At 39.8% G+C, this 14,964-nt stretch overlaps 1 protein-coding gene across 7 annotated transcripts in view; it reads left to right on the forward strand.

Moving 5' to 3' along the window:
• The first annotated feature begins 187 nt into the window (after positions 1–187).
• Positions 188–14,964, forward strand: part of KCNIP1 (potassium voltage-gated channel interacting protein 1) — a 224,240-nt gene continuing 209,463 nt past the window's right edge. The window contains exons 1-2 of one of the 7 annotated variants that reach the window (XM_033072982.2): positions 188–417; positions 1,788–1,904. In XM_033072982.2, the coding sequence (XP_032928873.1) occupies positions 1,817–1,904 (88 nt within the window). In that variant the 5' untranslated portion in view covers positions 188–417; positions 1,788–1,816. The other 6 variants (XM_033072983.2, XM_033072981.2, XM_033072987.1 and 3 more) reach the window with 6 other exon arrangements.

Raw genomic sequence — 14,964 nt, forward strand, 5'->3', positions numbered from 1 at the left:
GCCCAGCGCTGCTTTTGCTCTGTCTATATAAAAAAAAAAGCAATTTTGCTACAAATTGAGATTTTTGTTTCTCATTTATAACAACAGCTATGAAAATTACCGACAAAACAAAAACAGTAACTTAGTTTCAGTCTTTTCTTCAGTCGCAGACACTGTCTCTCTCTCTCTGCCCAGTACCGGTGGAGGGGGGGCACGGCGCATCCCGCGCAGCCACTGAGGGCCGAGATGGTGTCGGCAGCGTCCCAGGTAGGAGAAGAAATGGAGAAAGGGGGCTCCCCGCTCTCGCCGTAGCCATCTGGAACGGAGAGGCGGCAGTGCAGCGTCTCCAGCAGAGAACCCGGCTCCTGGAGTTAGGCTGGTTCGAGATGCACTCCCCGGACAGCGTTTCACGGCTCTCTGCCTGAGAGGAAGAAGGAGGTGAGGGAGGGGCGGGAGGCAGTGCGGGCTGCGGGGGTGAGGAGCGAGAGGGCGCTTCCATTTGGGAGGAACAGATAGTCGTGAGTCTCACAACAAGGTGAGCTATGTGGCAAAGCGTTGAGTCTTGCTGCAGGAATGTAAGTTTACCCGTGAAGCAGTTTACTGCTCCCTGAGTGAAAGGTATATATCGCTGTTCCCCGAAGTGCAAAGCTGTTTGCTGCGCCTGACCCTCCGTAAAGGCTGTGCTCTGCTGTCGCCACTCTGGGGTGATGGCTGCCTCTAACTCGCTTTGTCAGAGACAAGACTGATCAAGAAATTTAACGGGGAGCAGATGGGTGTGAGCAGAAGCCTGAGGTAAGTCTTGTGACCGGGGAAAGCAAACAGTGCGTTTTGGGGGGCTGTTTGAAAACATCTGAGACGAGGCAAGAACGAATTAAACCTAAGGAAGCTCGTCTCTGACCAGTACTCAGATGGGGTTTGAGATGCCTCCGCTTTGCTGCTGGACGCATCAAGTCCTTTTATGCAGAGTAGTCCAGACACTAACTGCAGCAGTAACTGATGGAACTGGAGAAGCCAGAGCTGTGGCTGTTGCTAGGGGATAACTCTCAGTACAGTACGAGGACCGAGCAACGCACCGGCACGACGTGAAGCAGTGGGCGAAAAACTTAATGTGGGGTTGCGTGGAGGGGTGAGCCCGAGCCCCGCCGACTCCGGAAGGCGGCTAGCACATCCCTCTGTGCTGGGCAAGCCACGATCGGAGCAGCGTCTAAGCTGGCAGAACTTAAATAAAGATTTTTAAATTTTTTTTTCCCCTGGGTGCAGCTTTGTTTTCCTACTTCTAGCAGGTTTTGTGAAGGAATGCTATGCAGTCTTGTACATGTGAAGTTATTTTCTGGTTTTCTCAGTCTGACGAAGGCAAAATTGACAATTTTGTGGAAATCCGCTGAAAGATAGCACCAAGAAAAGGGTTAATCAGCAGCTTCTTTTATTTCCAGCAGTCGGTGACTCCAACCGGCTCTTGCTGCATTCCCTGTGCCCAGCGTGGCAGCCCGCACAGCCTGCCGAGGCAAACCCTCTCTCCTCGCCTGTCTGGCTGAGGTGTTGGTGTGCTTAGCAGCTTCTATCAGGGCATCGCGGCAGGCGTGTGCAGTCCCGGCCAAGAGGATGGCGGGGAGAGCTGTACCTTTACCTAAAAAGAGATGTGCATTGCTCCACTGCAATCCTCCCTGGTAGCTTCAGAGTAGCAAACCTCAGCGCAGAGCCCGGGGCTTGGTGCATGAGAGCAGAGTTCTGCACACTGCACAACCAGTAGCATCAACTTTGTAAAGGACTCGCTTTTTAATTTTATTGTTATTCCTGAACTTTGTAAGAGAGAAGAGGCTTTCTATCCGTCTGAACCATGAGTGGCTGTTCAAAGAGATGCAAGCATGGGATTGTCAAATTTGCCCAGACTATTTTTAAACTCATCACGGGCACTCTCAGCAAAGGTAAGGGAAAGATTTTAGTTCATACCGTTCCTCAGTTCTCTTATGTTTGCAGGGTGAGTTTGGTAGGCTTGAGAGAGGTTTCTGATAGGGTTTATTATTTGCCTCTTCAGAGATTTCTAGTTTAATGCTGAGAATTGGCTGCTCTGGAAGAAGTTGCTGTGTGCAGTGAAGATTGGAGTTGTGCTGGAAAGCTTTATGTAATTGTTTCTATCTTGTGTAGCTTGTAACCTGTGTTTAGCAATCTGCCCTGGGCGGTAACTGTAGTGAGTTATTTCAATGTGTTCAGAGATGTGTTTATGAAAGCAATTGATGTGCAGCCTAAAAAATTTAAAGACTTCCTAATTTGTCAGTGACAGGTATTTCTCTGTGTCATTTTATGCTTTACTGTCTGCTAATTTGAAGCATGTGTGTACTTTGCTTCAAAATCTAGGTCATTGCTTGCTGCATACATTGGAAATACCTTTTGCTTATCTAAAATTTGCTTGTCACTTACACCTTTTGTGCTTTCCCATGTGAAAAGGAAAGAATGCCAAACTTATTTATGTTGTCCTCTTTACTAAAACCAAACAACAAACAAAATAAACTCTCTCTTCTTCTTTGTAGTCTAGTAGTTCCTCTGTTAGTGCCCTCAGGTAAGTTATGTGATTTTTGTTGGCCATTCCACTCATTATATTTCTCAGCAGCTAATTATGTGAGTATCGGTGATCTCTGTGGACACTCTTGACAACTGTAAATAATACTATACTTGAATACTGCTTGCCTATTGAAATGTGGTCAGATTAATTGAGGGTCAGACTTCTCCAAGTTTTGTGTCTTTGGTTGGAGGCAGAGGTGGTTTTAAGAATTGATAATAGGATTTGAACAAAATTATTAGCATAGATATTTATAGAAGGCCGAAGAGTCTGTTATGATGCAATTTTTTAAAATACAAAGTCAAGGTCTTTTTTCAAAGAGAAGAAAAATAAACACTTTTTCATATAAGTTTAAAATTCTTGGAGGTGTGTGGCTGTGTTGGCTGTCTGGAGTGCATGCGTGTGCTCTAGTATGAATTTTAATGTTTAAGTGGTTTCTTTGGATAAACTAAAGCAGGCTTAGGTAACTTTAAAAAAACCCTGACAAATGTAAAAGTGCCAAGAACTGTGAAGAGCAGTTTACTTTTCCAGAAACTGGGGACATTTCTTCAATATGTCTCTGTAGAAAAGAAATGTAGTTCTTAGACAGCTTTCTCATATTAACATTACCGGCTTGCAAAAGAAATCTGCACCAGAAAAATGTCTGCTTCACATTAAGAATACCTGACAGGTTGGTTTCTGTTAAAATCAAGGTTGGTTTAAAATTGCATCTGTGTGCGCTTAATTCTTCTTCCACTTTCCTCTGTATCATCCATATCTTGCCAAACACCAGCAGAGGAAACAATAAAGAATCATGAAAGTATGTCATACAAAAGAACTGCAGGTTTTGGTTACAATTCATGGTTAACGCCAAGATGCCCTTCTTACTATTAAAAACAAGTGAGAAAAACAAATTACTTGTCACGCTCAGAAGACAAGGTAGTGGTGTTGTCTGCAAGATCTTGCTTTCTACAGCATGTCAGTATGGTGAATTTGATGTACTTTATTTGTGTATTTGCTCATGATATAATGGTATACAGGGTGTATGCTATTATGGTCACAAGTGATCAATGGTGAGTTTTGTGCCATCTGTTGGAGCTCCACTGAAGGCAAGAGAGGTAACTTGTGTTCTGGCCACGTTTCCCCATGTGTACATCTAGAGCACTTCGTCTATGCAGTGCTTTCAAGCAGCCCTTGTGTTTCTTGACATAATAAATATGATAATAAAATGAGACTGCCACAGTTGCCTTTGCTTTGGCAATGGAATAGATGAAAATTTAATCTGACAACAGACTAGCACTGTATGAAGAGCTAGAAATTAAAGCATAAAATGTCCAAGACCTGTTTCTCCTGCCCCCTGCTGCCTTCAGAAATGTGCCAGCATTGCACTATCATAGCAATTTCAGCCAGTACAATGGTGTTCTACACTTTTACCCACCTGTTTTCCATGCTGGTGTCCTGCTTCAAGCTGTTTGGATGCGATTGGAGTGTCTTCCTAGGTTTCAAAGAATTTAAAACTCTGATAAATTTCCTTTTTTTCCCATCCAGTGTTGTGTTTTGAACAGAGAGAACCTGATTCAGGAAGGAATAAATTACACGAATTAGTTTGTTTCACAGACATCAAAGATCTACTATACTTAGCATAAATGTTTTCATAGTGTTACCTATGAAAATCATAACTAGAAAGATAACGATTAGAAAATAATATCGCCTGTGTTTTTCATTCCACTCCTGCCTCATTTCTTTCATACTGTTTAATGTGAGATTTTACTTTTACTCTAAATCTCTTTTACAATGAAAAGCCTCTATTAGGCACAAGTTTCACTCTCTTCTTATGCTTGAGCCATTCTGCGGGGTTATTGCAGTTGGAGGTACTCCACAGTTCAATTGGTATGTACTCCTCAGCTGCACTCTATGGCTTCTGCTTGTTTTAATAATAGCAATGGTTATTTAGAATAGTAAAATGAAATTGATTGCATCTGTGAAGTCCTTCCTTTTGCAGCAAGGTGTGAGGAGTCTGCGGCCTCTCCCTGCAGTGGGCTGTAAGGGAAGAGGCACACCTGATACCACTGTGCAGCCTCCAGCCTGGTTGGTATGTCCTGATTTACATCTGCAACAAGTCTGTGAGGGTGTAAGCCATGAATTTCACAGCTGGTACTTCTGAAAGCTGGACTAGCGAATTTTGCCAGTTCCCTTCTTAGTATTTTCTTATTTGGAAAGTCTTAGTACCAAAGCAGAGGTTTTTGAATCTATGCGATAGAAAGCTTTGTGCAGCGAGATGTATACATTGAAGAAAGCGTGCCTAGAGAAGTGTGCCCTGTTGCAGCTGGTGTGAGCAGGATAACTCCCTTGTTTTCCTTGGCTGGGATGGATGTTCAATGCCTTTGGAGAAGATTGTAGAAGAGGCTTCTGGAAGTGTTACCACATGTGATGGACAGTGGATGAGCAGAGCACCTTCGCTGAAGTTGCCTTTTGTGAAGATTCTGTGGGAAGTTAAGGTGGTCTTTCACATTACTCCGGTGTGTGAAATGGTGATATGTTCTCCATGACCTGGAAGTAAGTAGGACTGGCAAGAATGAGTTTGTAGAGGGTTTCCTATTAAGCAGAATGATTAAACAAGAAGCCTGTCAGTGTGAAGATATTGCTAATACCATTAGAAACCTAGGAGGAAGGGCCTGGGTGGGTCCCTAAAAATGAAACTGCAATGAGACCTCTTGGATTTCTATCAATCTGTTCTAATTAGTAACACAAGGAAAGCAGAGTTATTTTAGGAATCAACACCTTCAAAATATGCCTTTGTAAACCCAGATAAGTTTCTGCGAATTAACTACCCTTTCACCTTTGTTCCAGAACTTCCACTCTTTTAGTTGTGGTCTAAAGATGCTTGCCAAAGGCACAAATTTCTGATTTTTTGCTTCTCCCAATTCTGTTCCACAGTGTAATTCATCTGGAACTGGTAATTTGTCTGCTTTTCATAGTTTTAATTGCCTAATTATCTGTTCCGCTGCACTGATAAAGTCTTCAAACATCTTGCTCTTTCCCCCAGCCTCTCCCAGCATGAAAGAAAGTATTCTGAGTGTTTTACAGCTGTGTGGTCTGTTTGGATGCTTTGTGAATTTAAATCACAGCTAAGATGTTATGTGAGATGGTAAGGAAAGCACATGGTCCCTCTTAGTCATACTCAGGCTCTGTCTCCTCTTAGGAGAAGTTAATCTTGTGCCTTTGGAGCATACTAGCACTGCTTTAGGTTTGTCCTCATGATTCTAGCCTCTAAAAATGCAAGTGTAGGGTAAATGTTGCTAGATGCCCTACAGACTCGGGAAGGTTCATTACAATGGTTAAAATCACGCCAGACGGCCTGCATGTGTAACATATAAAAAGATATTCGGATCCTCCTGCAGCAACATAGCCCTTCTTCACTCCTTGAATTACTGCCTTCAAGTTGAGGGAAACTCTAGTTCAGAAGGAACTGATGCACCAATTCTCTCTTTATTCCACTTTTCTGAGTATTTGAAAGATAAGGAAATATAATAACAAAAGTGGCTACAGAATCCATAATAATGTGATTTATGGAGTGGAGTCAGAACTTGTCAGTGTTTACCAGATGGTTCTGAAAGGTGAGAGTTTCAGTACATACAGTGCTGTTAGAGGGGAGGTGGGGGGGCTGTTGCTCTGAGGGGCAGAATAACTGTTCACTTAGAGAAGAGTCTGGACCTACCAAAGCTTCACCATTCAGTACCTGATCTTAACTTCACCCTGTGAAACTCTTCAGTTTCATTCCACAATGGGGACTTTTGCATGGTCTGACTGTAATTTTTGTTTTGCTCTTTAAAGATGCCAGCTTATGTAATTACATTTTCTCCATAATGATCAGCCTCTGAGCCACTAAGCAAAGTACCACTCTGTTTGGCATGTTAAACGTTGTCATGCCTATGAAAAATGAACTGCAAATAAAAACTATCTCTTCTGTGAAGGCTATGCTGCTTAAGGAATCTGAATATATGTACATGCATTGCATTTTTGTCATCAAGAGCAAGATGAGTTATAAGAACTGAGAGTGAGAGGGAAGTGATAATGCTCAAGTCTCCCTTTTAAAACTCTCTACAAACCTCTGCCTCTAAACTAATGTCTATTCAAGCATATGCCTGGACGTGGCTGCTGGAAATTTATTAGAAACTTAATTACTTGCAATGATGTAGCCCTGAAAGACAAGTATGTAATGTTGCTTAGAAAACCAAGGAGCTATTTCCAAATGGGCTGATTCACATAGGTCTGATTACTCATGCCCTTATTGATTGCTCTCTCAGGGTTTGGTAGTTGCCTCTGAGGCTGGAATCTCTCAATTCTCAAGAACACCATATAATTGAGCAACAGTTGTCTGACAGTGTTTTAGAAATGTGGATTGTTAAAGCAGTATTTTGTTCAGAGTAGTCCTTATTTCTTGAGCAGAGGACCAGTAGGATGCAGTGTATCTGAGAGTTTTACAGGATGTAAAACCAGAAAATTGTATTTTGGGTGATGAGGTTTATTGTAACTTTTCTTCCTAGACATACAGCAATTTCATGATTATAAGCCGCACTATTTTGACTAAAATTTTGGTCCAAACCCAAAGTGCGGCTTATAATCAGGTGCGGCTTATATATGGACAAAGAACGAAAAGTTGCTGTTTCAGTTTGGAGGACAGGTGTCTGCTGAGAAAGGAAGGAGCTTCTCTTTGAAATGGAGAATGTAAACCCCCTCCCTCCAAATCATTATAATTTTGAAATCAAGGGGCTTTCAGGCAAAAATATGGGAATTAGGAATAACAGTTCTTTTCTAGGGAAATTAAAATAGAAATACAGTACTACAAAGAAACAAACTCCAAACCCTGACAAAGTCAGAGTACAACCTGACACCCTGTCAGGCAGGGTGTTGGTAGCAGTCCCATTAAATGGTGGTTGCAGTCCCCTTGCAGTGACAGATGTGATTCAGTTGGAGCAGTGCTCCTGTAGAAGGTGCAGTTTCCCTCCGGAGGTCCAGTGGTGATGTGGAGAAATCCGATTTTCCTCTGGAGTCCAGTGGAGAAAGGGGCTACCTTAGTGTCCCAAAACCTCTGTTTTTATTTTGGTAAGAAATGTCAGGCTCTTTCCTCCAGCTGGAGCAACTTCCAATGGGATGCAGTAATTTTATCAGTCACACTGTGGGACTCAATGGGCCATTAGCAGAAAATGACTCACTGGAGGAAGGATGGGTTGTGAAAAGATAGAGAACAATGCCCCACCTGGTTTCAATGGATGGCCCATTAGCAGATAATATCTCCCATGGAGATAAGTATCACTGTCCCCACCCTCAACAGATGGTGATAGAATAGATACCTTTTATCACACTCTGTATTGTAATGTGTGGCTTATAATCAGGTGCGGCTTATATATGGACAAAGAACAAAAAGTTGCCGACACCCAGAGATGCGACTTATAGTCAGTGCGGCTTATAATCGTGAAATTACTGTAATTAATATCAAGTGTTTACTTAGAAAAGTAAAGTTTGGAGGGTAGGTTTTCTTATGTCACAGATTGGCTCTTTACCAATGCTTTATGGTATTGCATAATATTTTGTTTCAATTATTTTTTCTAGAAATGCCTATCAGAGGATGTGTTACACTAAAATTGTGAAAATATGTTGTTACCAATGGCACTGTAGTAATGCAAAGAAAAGATTAGAAATGGAAGCGGAATTAAATAATGTGGAAAAAGAAATTATGAATAATGGCAGGCATCAAGGTTTGATTCAGTGAAAAGTGCATTGTTATTGATTGATTAACTTCATCATACATGGAGCAGGTACTATAGTTCTTGATCTTCTCTTTTGAAGGAGAGCAAGGGAAGTGATGGGAGTTACAAGCTGAAATAATGCTAGTCACATGGCAGGAGGCTGTGTGATATGGTTCCGATGTACATGGTTATCTTCTCTTCCTGAAAGTAAGTTTTTGGCAGAGGGTTTCACTGATGACTCACTAGTGCTATATGCAGAAGTGAATTGAAGTGAGGTAAGTCTTGTTGAATTACTAAGATGGGGTTAAAAGCTATTAAAATATAAGGTATTATTTCTTCCATTAATTCAGTGCAATATGATTTTTCTAAGTTGAATTTGAATTCGTTAACACTTTGTTCCAGTCAGATTTGTTGACTGCTATTTCCTTATGTCTCTCATTAATCAAGAATAAAAGATCAGAGTCAAAACTGGACTATATAGGCTGTATATTAAAGTGCAAATTTCTACTATTTCCCCAAAGAGTAGTCATGTGAAATGCAAACTTCTGTCATTGCGTATACCTTTTGTTCACCTGTTCTTTTTGCATGTAGTTGAATGGCATTGCGGATATTTTCCCTTGCAACTTACAGCCTGAATGCCTCTCTGAAATGATTGTGCAGTGGGGAAGTCACTGAAGTGAGAAAATACAGAGAAGAAGAAATTAGTGTTAAATCTAACTCTGCAGAAAAGATGAATTGGAGCAGAAAGAAGAAAATAAGATAACTCTGATCCCGTCTGTCTAGGGAAGGCATAATTCCTGTTTATTTCTGCCAAAGCTGCATATAAACAGAAAAGAAAAAAACCTCACTTATTTAATGATTAAAAAGAAACAGTGAATAGGGGCTATGCTCTTTTATCTCTGATGAAAACTCAGCATTAGTTCTGCTTAATATTTTCAACCACATCCATAGTTTTAATGGAACTAGAAAGCAAATTAATATTACTTAAGCAAAATGTGTCATACAGTCCACTTGTCACTTCTGCCAAAGACGATCTATTTTCATATTATTTGGAGTTACATAATGACATGTGCAGAGAGGCTGAGGAGGTGGATGTCTGGGGATTGTAGTCTGTGTAAATATGGTATTGCAGTGAAGGATTGCTACTGGCAGTCATCAGACACAAAATGCTCAATTTAGTACTACAGATACAGATAAGGGGGTCACAAGTTTCAGTCTTAGTTGCATATTTGCTGAATCTTGAGACTCTTGGACCAATCAGAAGAGTAGTCCTGCATCATCTGTTCAAGAAGCTGTTATTAATTTATTTTTCATTATGAAACAGAAAAGATTGCTAAACATCAAGTTTTGTTGTTTAGCTTTTAAATTTTATTTTGCCGGAGTGCAGTAGATGCAAATCCCTTTAATCACTTTGAAATACGTGCTTTATTTTGATATTTCTTCAAATTCTTCTTGGTTGTTTTCTTCAAATGTCCATATGTCCATGATCATAAACATATCAAGGATAATAAATTGCTCCTTATTATTATATCACTCAGGAAGTGAACTTGATATTACAGTACAAGAGGTAATACTAAATGTGGGTAAAGTTAAAGAGCTTACCTATAAACCAAACTTTATCATCTTTTTCCACAACTGCATGATTTTAGAGGGACTGAGAGAGGTTGGCTGTTAGGTGATAGTATTTGTAAATTACAAGGCTCACTGTCTTATGTGAAAGACAGGACACCAGTAACAGGAAGAGAATAATGGCCTTTGCAAATGACAGTTAGGCAGGATTGAGAAGCTGATATGTAATTTTATGGGAAGATAATATTAAGAAAGCTAGCTGCTGTTTGTGGGAGTGATCCTCCTTTTATGGTGAGATAAGTACTCTATGAGACTGATACAGATGAAAGAGTGAAAACCTGTTAGGGTAAGGGCAGAAAGGACCAGGTGCACACAGGAACGATTTCAATTGGCAAAGGGATTTAAGAGATGACAATAAAAGATAATGAAAATACACTGGAAATAAAGACAACAGCCAAGACCCATGAGTTCTGAGTGGCTCAAGGCTAATTCTTCCTTTAGTCTTTAAAAAACAGTTTATGTGACCTGTTGCCACACACAATTGCCTAGGGAAAGAGCAGCAAAGCATACTGTATCTGTAATACAGTGTGAGAAAAACCAAATTTCTAGGCCAACCAACCTAACTTCCCTGAACAGTTAATTAATATAATAGATTAGGGGGAAACACCCAAATATTAGAGAGATGAGCCAACTTTGAAATTACTTCCTTTACACCGTTCCCTGCCCAACTAAACAACATTATACCCTTCCCCAAGTAGTTAGCTTTGTTTTGGCAATAATCAGACGTGAAAAAACCCACAACAAACCAAACAAAAGATGTGCTTTCATTAGCAGAACCTTGAGTAGAGATATTGAAAACAGAAAATGTGGCGTTGCTTTATGAGATTTGTCTTGAAATCAAGGTATCTAACATCTTACAATCAGAGGAAGGAAGTAATTGAAATAACTGCTAAAAGCCCACTAATAAATGTACTTACTAATGCTAGCCAGATCTACTACCAGCTTAATCTGATGTTATACTGCTCTGGTTAGATGTTTGTAGCTGGGGACCTCAAGTTGTTTTACAGTTGCTGAGGTAAATGGACTGAAATTGGGATTAGGATCATGACAGCTCTGTACAACTTTATAGCATAAATGTTAATATTTATGGTCATACAAAAAACTTAGTACTGTTCAGTTAGGAAGGTTAGAGGTTGCTTTTCCATCTCTTGGTGATGTCTGAGCTCTTAAGCTATTAAAAGTGCTTTTATCTGATTAGTTTACTAGTGATACTTTTATTCTGATATTTTTCTATACTTTTACTAATCTTTGCTTGTCTCCCGCTTGTCAGGGGTGGAGCATCTGGTGAGACATCTTATGATTTCATGGTTCTGGTTTGTGGTGGTTTTGGTTTTTTGGGAGTTTCTTGTGTTTGCTTGGGTCAGTAGGAGTGCTTTATTTTGTTTTCTTGTTAAATGTTGGGCTGGTTTTGGTTTTGAGATATTGTGAATTTTTCCCCCTAAACTGTGTTGCTTCTATCAAAATAAATCTATTGCTGTTACTCTGTGGCAAATTTGCCTCTTAAAAGTATTATGATGAAGTTCCCCTGAGTAGAACTTGGAAAGCAACCTTTCCGAGTGCGTTGTCATAACTGCCCAGATGGGCACCAGTCTGGTTTGTGTCTCCAGCTGCTTGAAAACACAAAGCACTCATAGACTGATAAATGCTATTGGTCTCCTGTACAGAACTGTTTCTCTCAGCTACAGTGAGACACATGGTATTGGTCTCATGGAAACAATTTTGTGTCTTTCAGTCACTGCGCTCTTGAATGATGAAAAAAACCTATGTTAATTTTTAGAAGTTGTACCTTCATTTTACACAGTCAGGTAAATTCTTAATTTCTACTCTCATATCTCTGGCTAGTGCAATCAAATGTTCCTGTCTGGTTTTGACACGGAACTAGTTTGAGTTGAAAAGATGGGGAAAAACAGAATTACATGTTAGTTGTTGATTCTTCTATTTAACTTCTACAATTGGAAACTGTTTTCTAATCTTAATAGGCTTAAGTATACTGCTGTACAGTGCTGTGATTTGAGGTCATGCAGTATTTTCACCGAGTCTTTAAATTTAATTCTTTTTTTTACACTGCCTTCCTATAAAGTCTTGATATTTTAAAGCTGCGTAGAATACTTCTCTCAACACCATCTGAGAGACTTTAAATGTCACTGAATGGGTGATTTGCTGTATTTCCACATAGATAAATTCTGTGCAACCATGGATGTAAAGAGTGTTAACTTTCAGAATATAAAGTGATGGGACACGCATGTTGCTAATTTTGTTCCAAGAGAGCTATTGCAGGTTTTTATCCATAACTGTTAAAAATTCCTGCTTTCCAGTGAAGAACCATCTGGGCATCAGACTCCTTATAATGTTCTGTTCATTCAACTTTTTGAAGAAGATGTGAGACTACAGGAGCTCCTCATTTATTAATAGTTTTGTGGTTTTTTGGGTGGCTGGGCTGGTGACATGAGAGCTTAATTTATTAGGTTTCCCATGCTGACAAACAGATGTTTTCATAATGCAAACTGAATCTGGAGTCTTCTGTGTAGCATACTTAGCCTGTAGCCTGCCACTAGCTGTAGCTTGCTCAAGGGACAGGTTGTGGCTGTGCCAGCCTTCCCGGTGGCCTGCTGAATTATTTCACAGCCTGTGCCCTGAAATAGAATCAGAGGATAGTGCTATGGCCTATTCAGATGTCTGTTACATGACAAAAGGTATATATTTTATGACTGACCTTGCCTGAAAGGTTGCCTTTTTCTTTTCCTTAGACAAGCAACGAAACAACCACCATAAAAACTTTGCTTTAAACTCACCTAAACTGTCCATTCTCAAGCTGCTCATCTACAAATACCGAGAGTAGGATTTTGTGGAGTTTTTTTTTGTTTGTTTAGTTTGTGGTTTTTATCGTCTTTTTAAAGGCTGTTTTAGCCATTATTTGCCTTTCAGACTACATTTTGACAGACTTATTCAGTATTTTTTTCATTCATAAAAGAAAGCATTTGTGCAATTGGAGTACATAGGTAAGGGTGTTAAGTGACCTTTATGGTAATGGCTCTGTTCTTGTATTTCTTTTGAAGATTTCCAGGTCCTCTGTAGTGTTCGCGTGCTTTTTAGTCCAAGCAAAATACTTTGATGCTCTGGAAAGCACAGTGTTGTGAGAGAATGTTTGGGGGAAAAAGCCCACCAATAAAACAGCTTTGTCATGCGGATGTTGTATGTTTTCTGACATAAAATGCATTTTTAGCTATTCTTCACTACTCTCTGAAGTATTTAGGATTTTTTAATATCTTTAAGCAAACTCGATAGTCATAATTTTGGAGCACTATAGTGGTTTGGCTTTTTCTATAATTCAGGCATGTTACTAACACTCTTTACGTCTATTTATATTAATATCTACTGTTGAGGCATCTGGTTTCTTATTTTCTCATATTAAACCTCACTTATGAGACTAATAGTGTCACATTATCCCTGCAGTTTATGGACTCCCTTGCCTTAAATCTTGTTCTCAACTTTGACTCACCAGTTCAGTGTAATCTGCCTTCTTCTTGCAATTTTCTTTAGTTTTAATTATATATGTTACGTATTTAAGTATGCTAGTGCATATTTAAATGCCCTGGAAAAGCAACTGATGCTTTGTCTATTAAAATGATCGTTTTTGTGCTTTTCTGAAACCATTTTATCATGTGACTTCTTGGAGGTAGATATGCCAAAGACTGGGATTTAATCACATGCATTCAATGCCTCCCTGCCCTCTGGTCAAAATGAGGTGTCACTCAACAACCCTGGCCTGAAGTCGCAACAGAGTTAGGAAGTCAACTGTGAGTCAGTTAAACAGTTGAGGCTTCTGCTGAAGGCAGCAGTAATGGCACAGTTGACACCGTTATTTCTCCTTGCTATGTTGTAAAAGGGACAGCTTTTCTTGAGCTGGTGCTTGGAATACTGCAGGCTGAGCCACAGCACTGAGCAGCTTATGTAAGCAGTTACATCTGAGCCAAAATTTCACTTCACTTTTTTCATCTCCTCCGGTGACAGACCCAATCTTCTAATACACTCTGTTACACTAAGACCAAAGTGCAGAAGTCCTGTGCATAAAGCATAGTCAACAGGGCTTAAAAGAAATGTATTCCTTCAGAAAATGCAGAGTTGACCCTGAGGTGGCCATTTTGGGAGGAATAAAGCCACCTCACATAATAGATTGATTCCTAAGCTTGTGCTGAGCATTTACTTGGCAGATACTGGCAGTGTATTCTGGCAAAGGCTCCTGAGTGTGGCATGTTAAAACACCAGAGTAGAAACTGCCAGGAATGTCGCAGAGGATGTACTTTCCTCCTTTTGGACATAGTTCTCCTAAATTAATTTTTGGGAGTTAGCTTTTTAAAATTTTTTTTTTATTTTTATTTTTTCTTTTTTTTCCTTTTTATTTTAGCAGCCACTTCCTTTCATTTGCTGATCATAGGGAAAAACAAACTGACATTTTTTGTTAGTAATGTTGGAGAATGAATGCACTGGGTTAATATTTCAGCCTTTCTTACAATAAACAATACAGAATTGTACCACATTAATGAGAATAAATAAACTGTAATGTAATCAATTTAAATTTGTACCTAAGCCCTGAAACTTCCCTGTGAATAATAGCTCCTAGTGGATCATCAATTGTCCAATGTGTACAGAAGCTCATACTAGTTTTGTCCCAGATGACAGTCAAATAGAGTATGCAGGAACTATCTTATGTTCCACCTCTGTCCAAGGGCAATTTGAAATTTGGCTGAGAGAAAAAATAATTTTCAGAGAACAGAGGAAGTCTCTATACATCAGAGCATTCTTAGAAGTCTGAGCTATGGAAACAAATATATCGCTTTTGTGAAATAACTTGGTGTTAGGCATGTAAACTTCTGTGGTTACTTTGTCTTGCTGTTTTTATTAAGACATCATAAAGATGTCTTTTACTTGTTGTGGTTTAAGAATGGTATTCCTCAATTTACTGTTCCGGCAGAAACACTCCAAACCATGAATTGCTTGCTCACCCCCCTCTCCTCTTCCCCAGCTTTGATGATCTAGAGAGGAGGCACAAAAGGCAAAGATCATGGGTTG

Source organism: Catharus ustulatus, chromosome 15 (assembly GCF_009819885.2).
Source record: "Catharus ustulatus isolate bCatUst1 chromosome 15, bCatUst1.pri.v2, whole genome shotgun sequence".
Taxonomy (NCBI): Eukaryota; Metazoa; Chordata; class Aves; order Passeriformes; family Turdidae; genus Catharus; species Catharus ustulatus.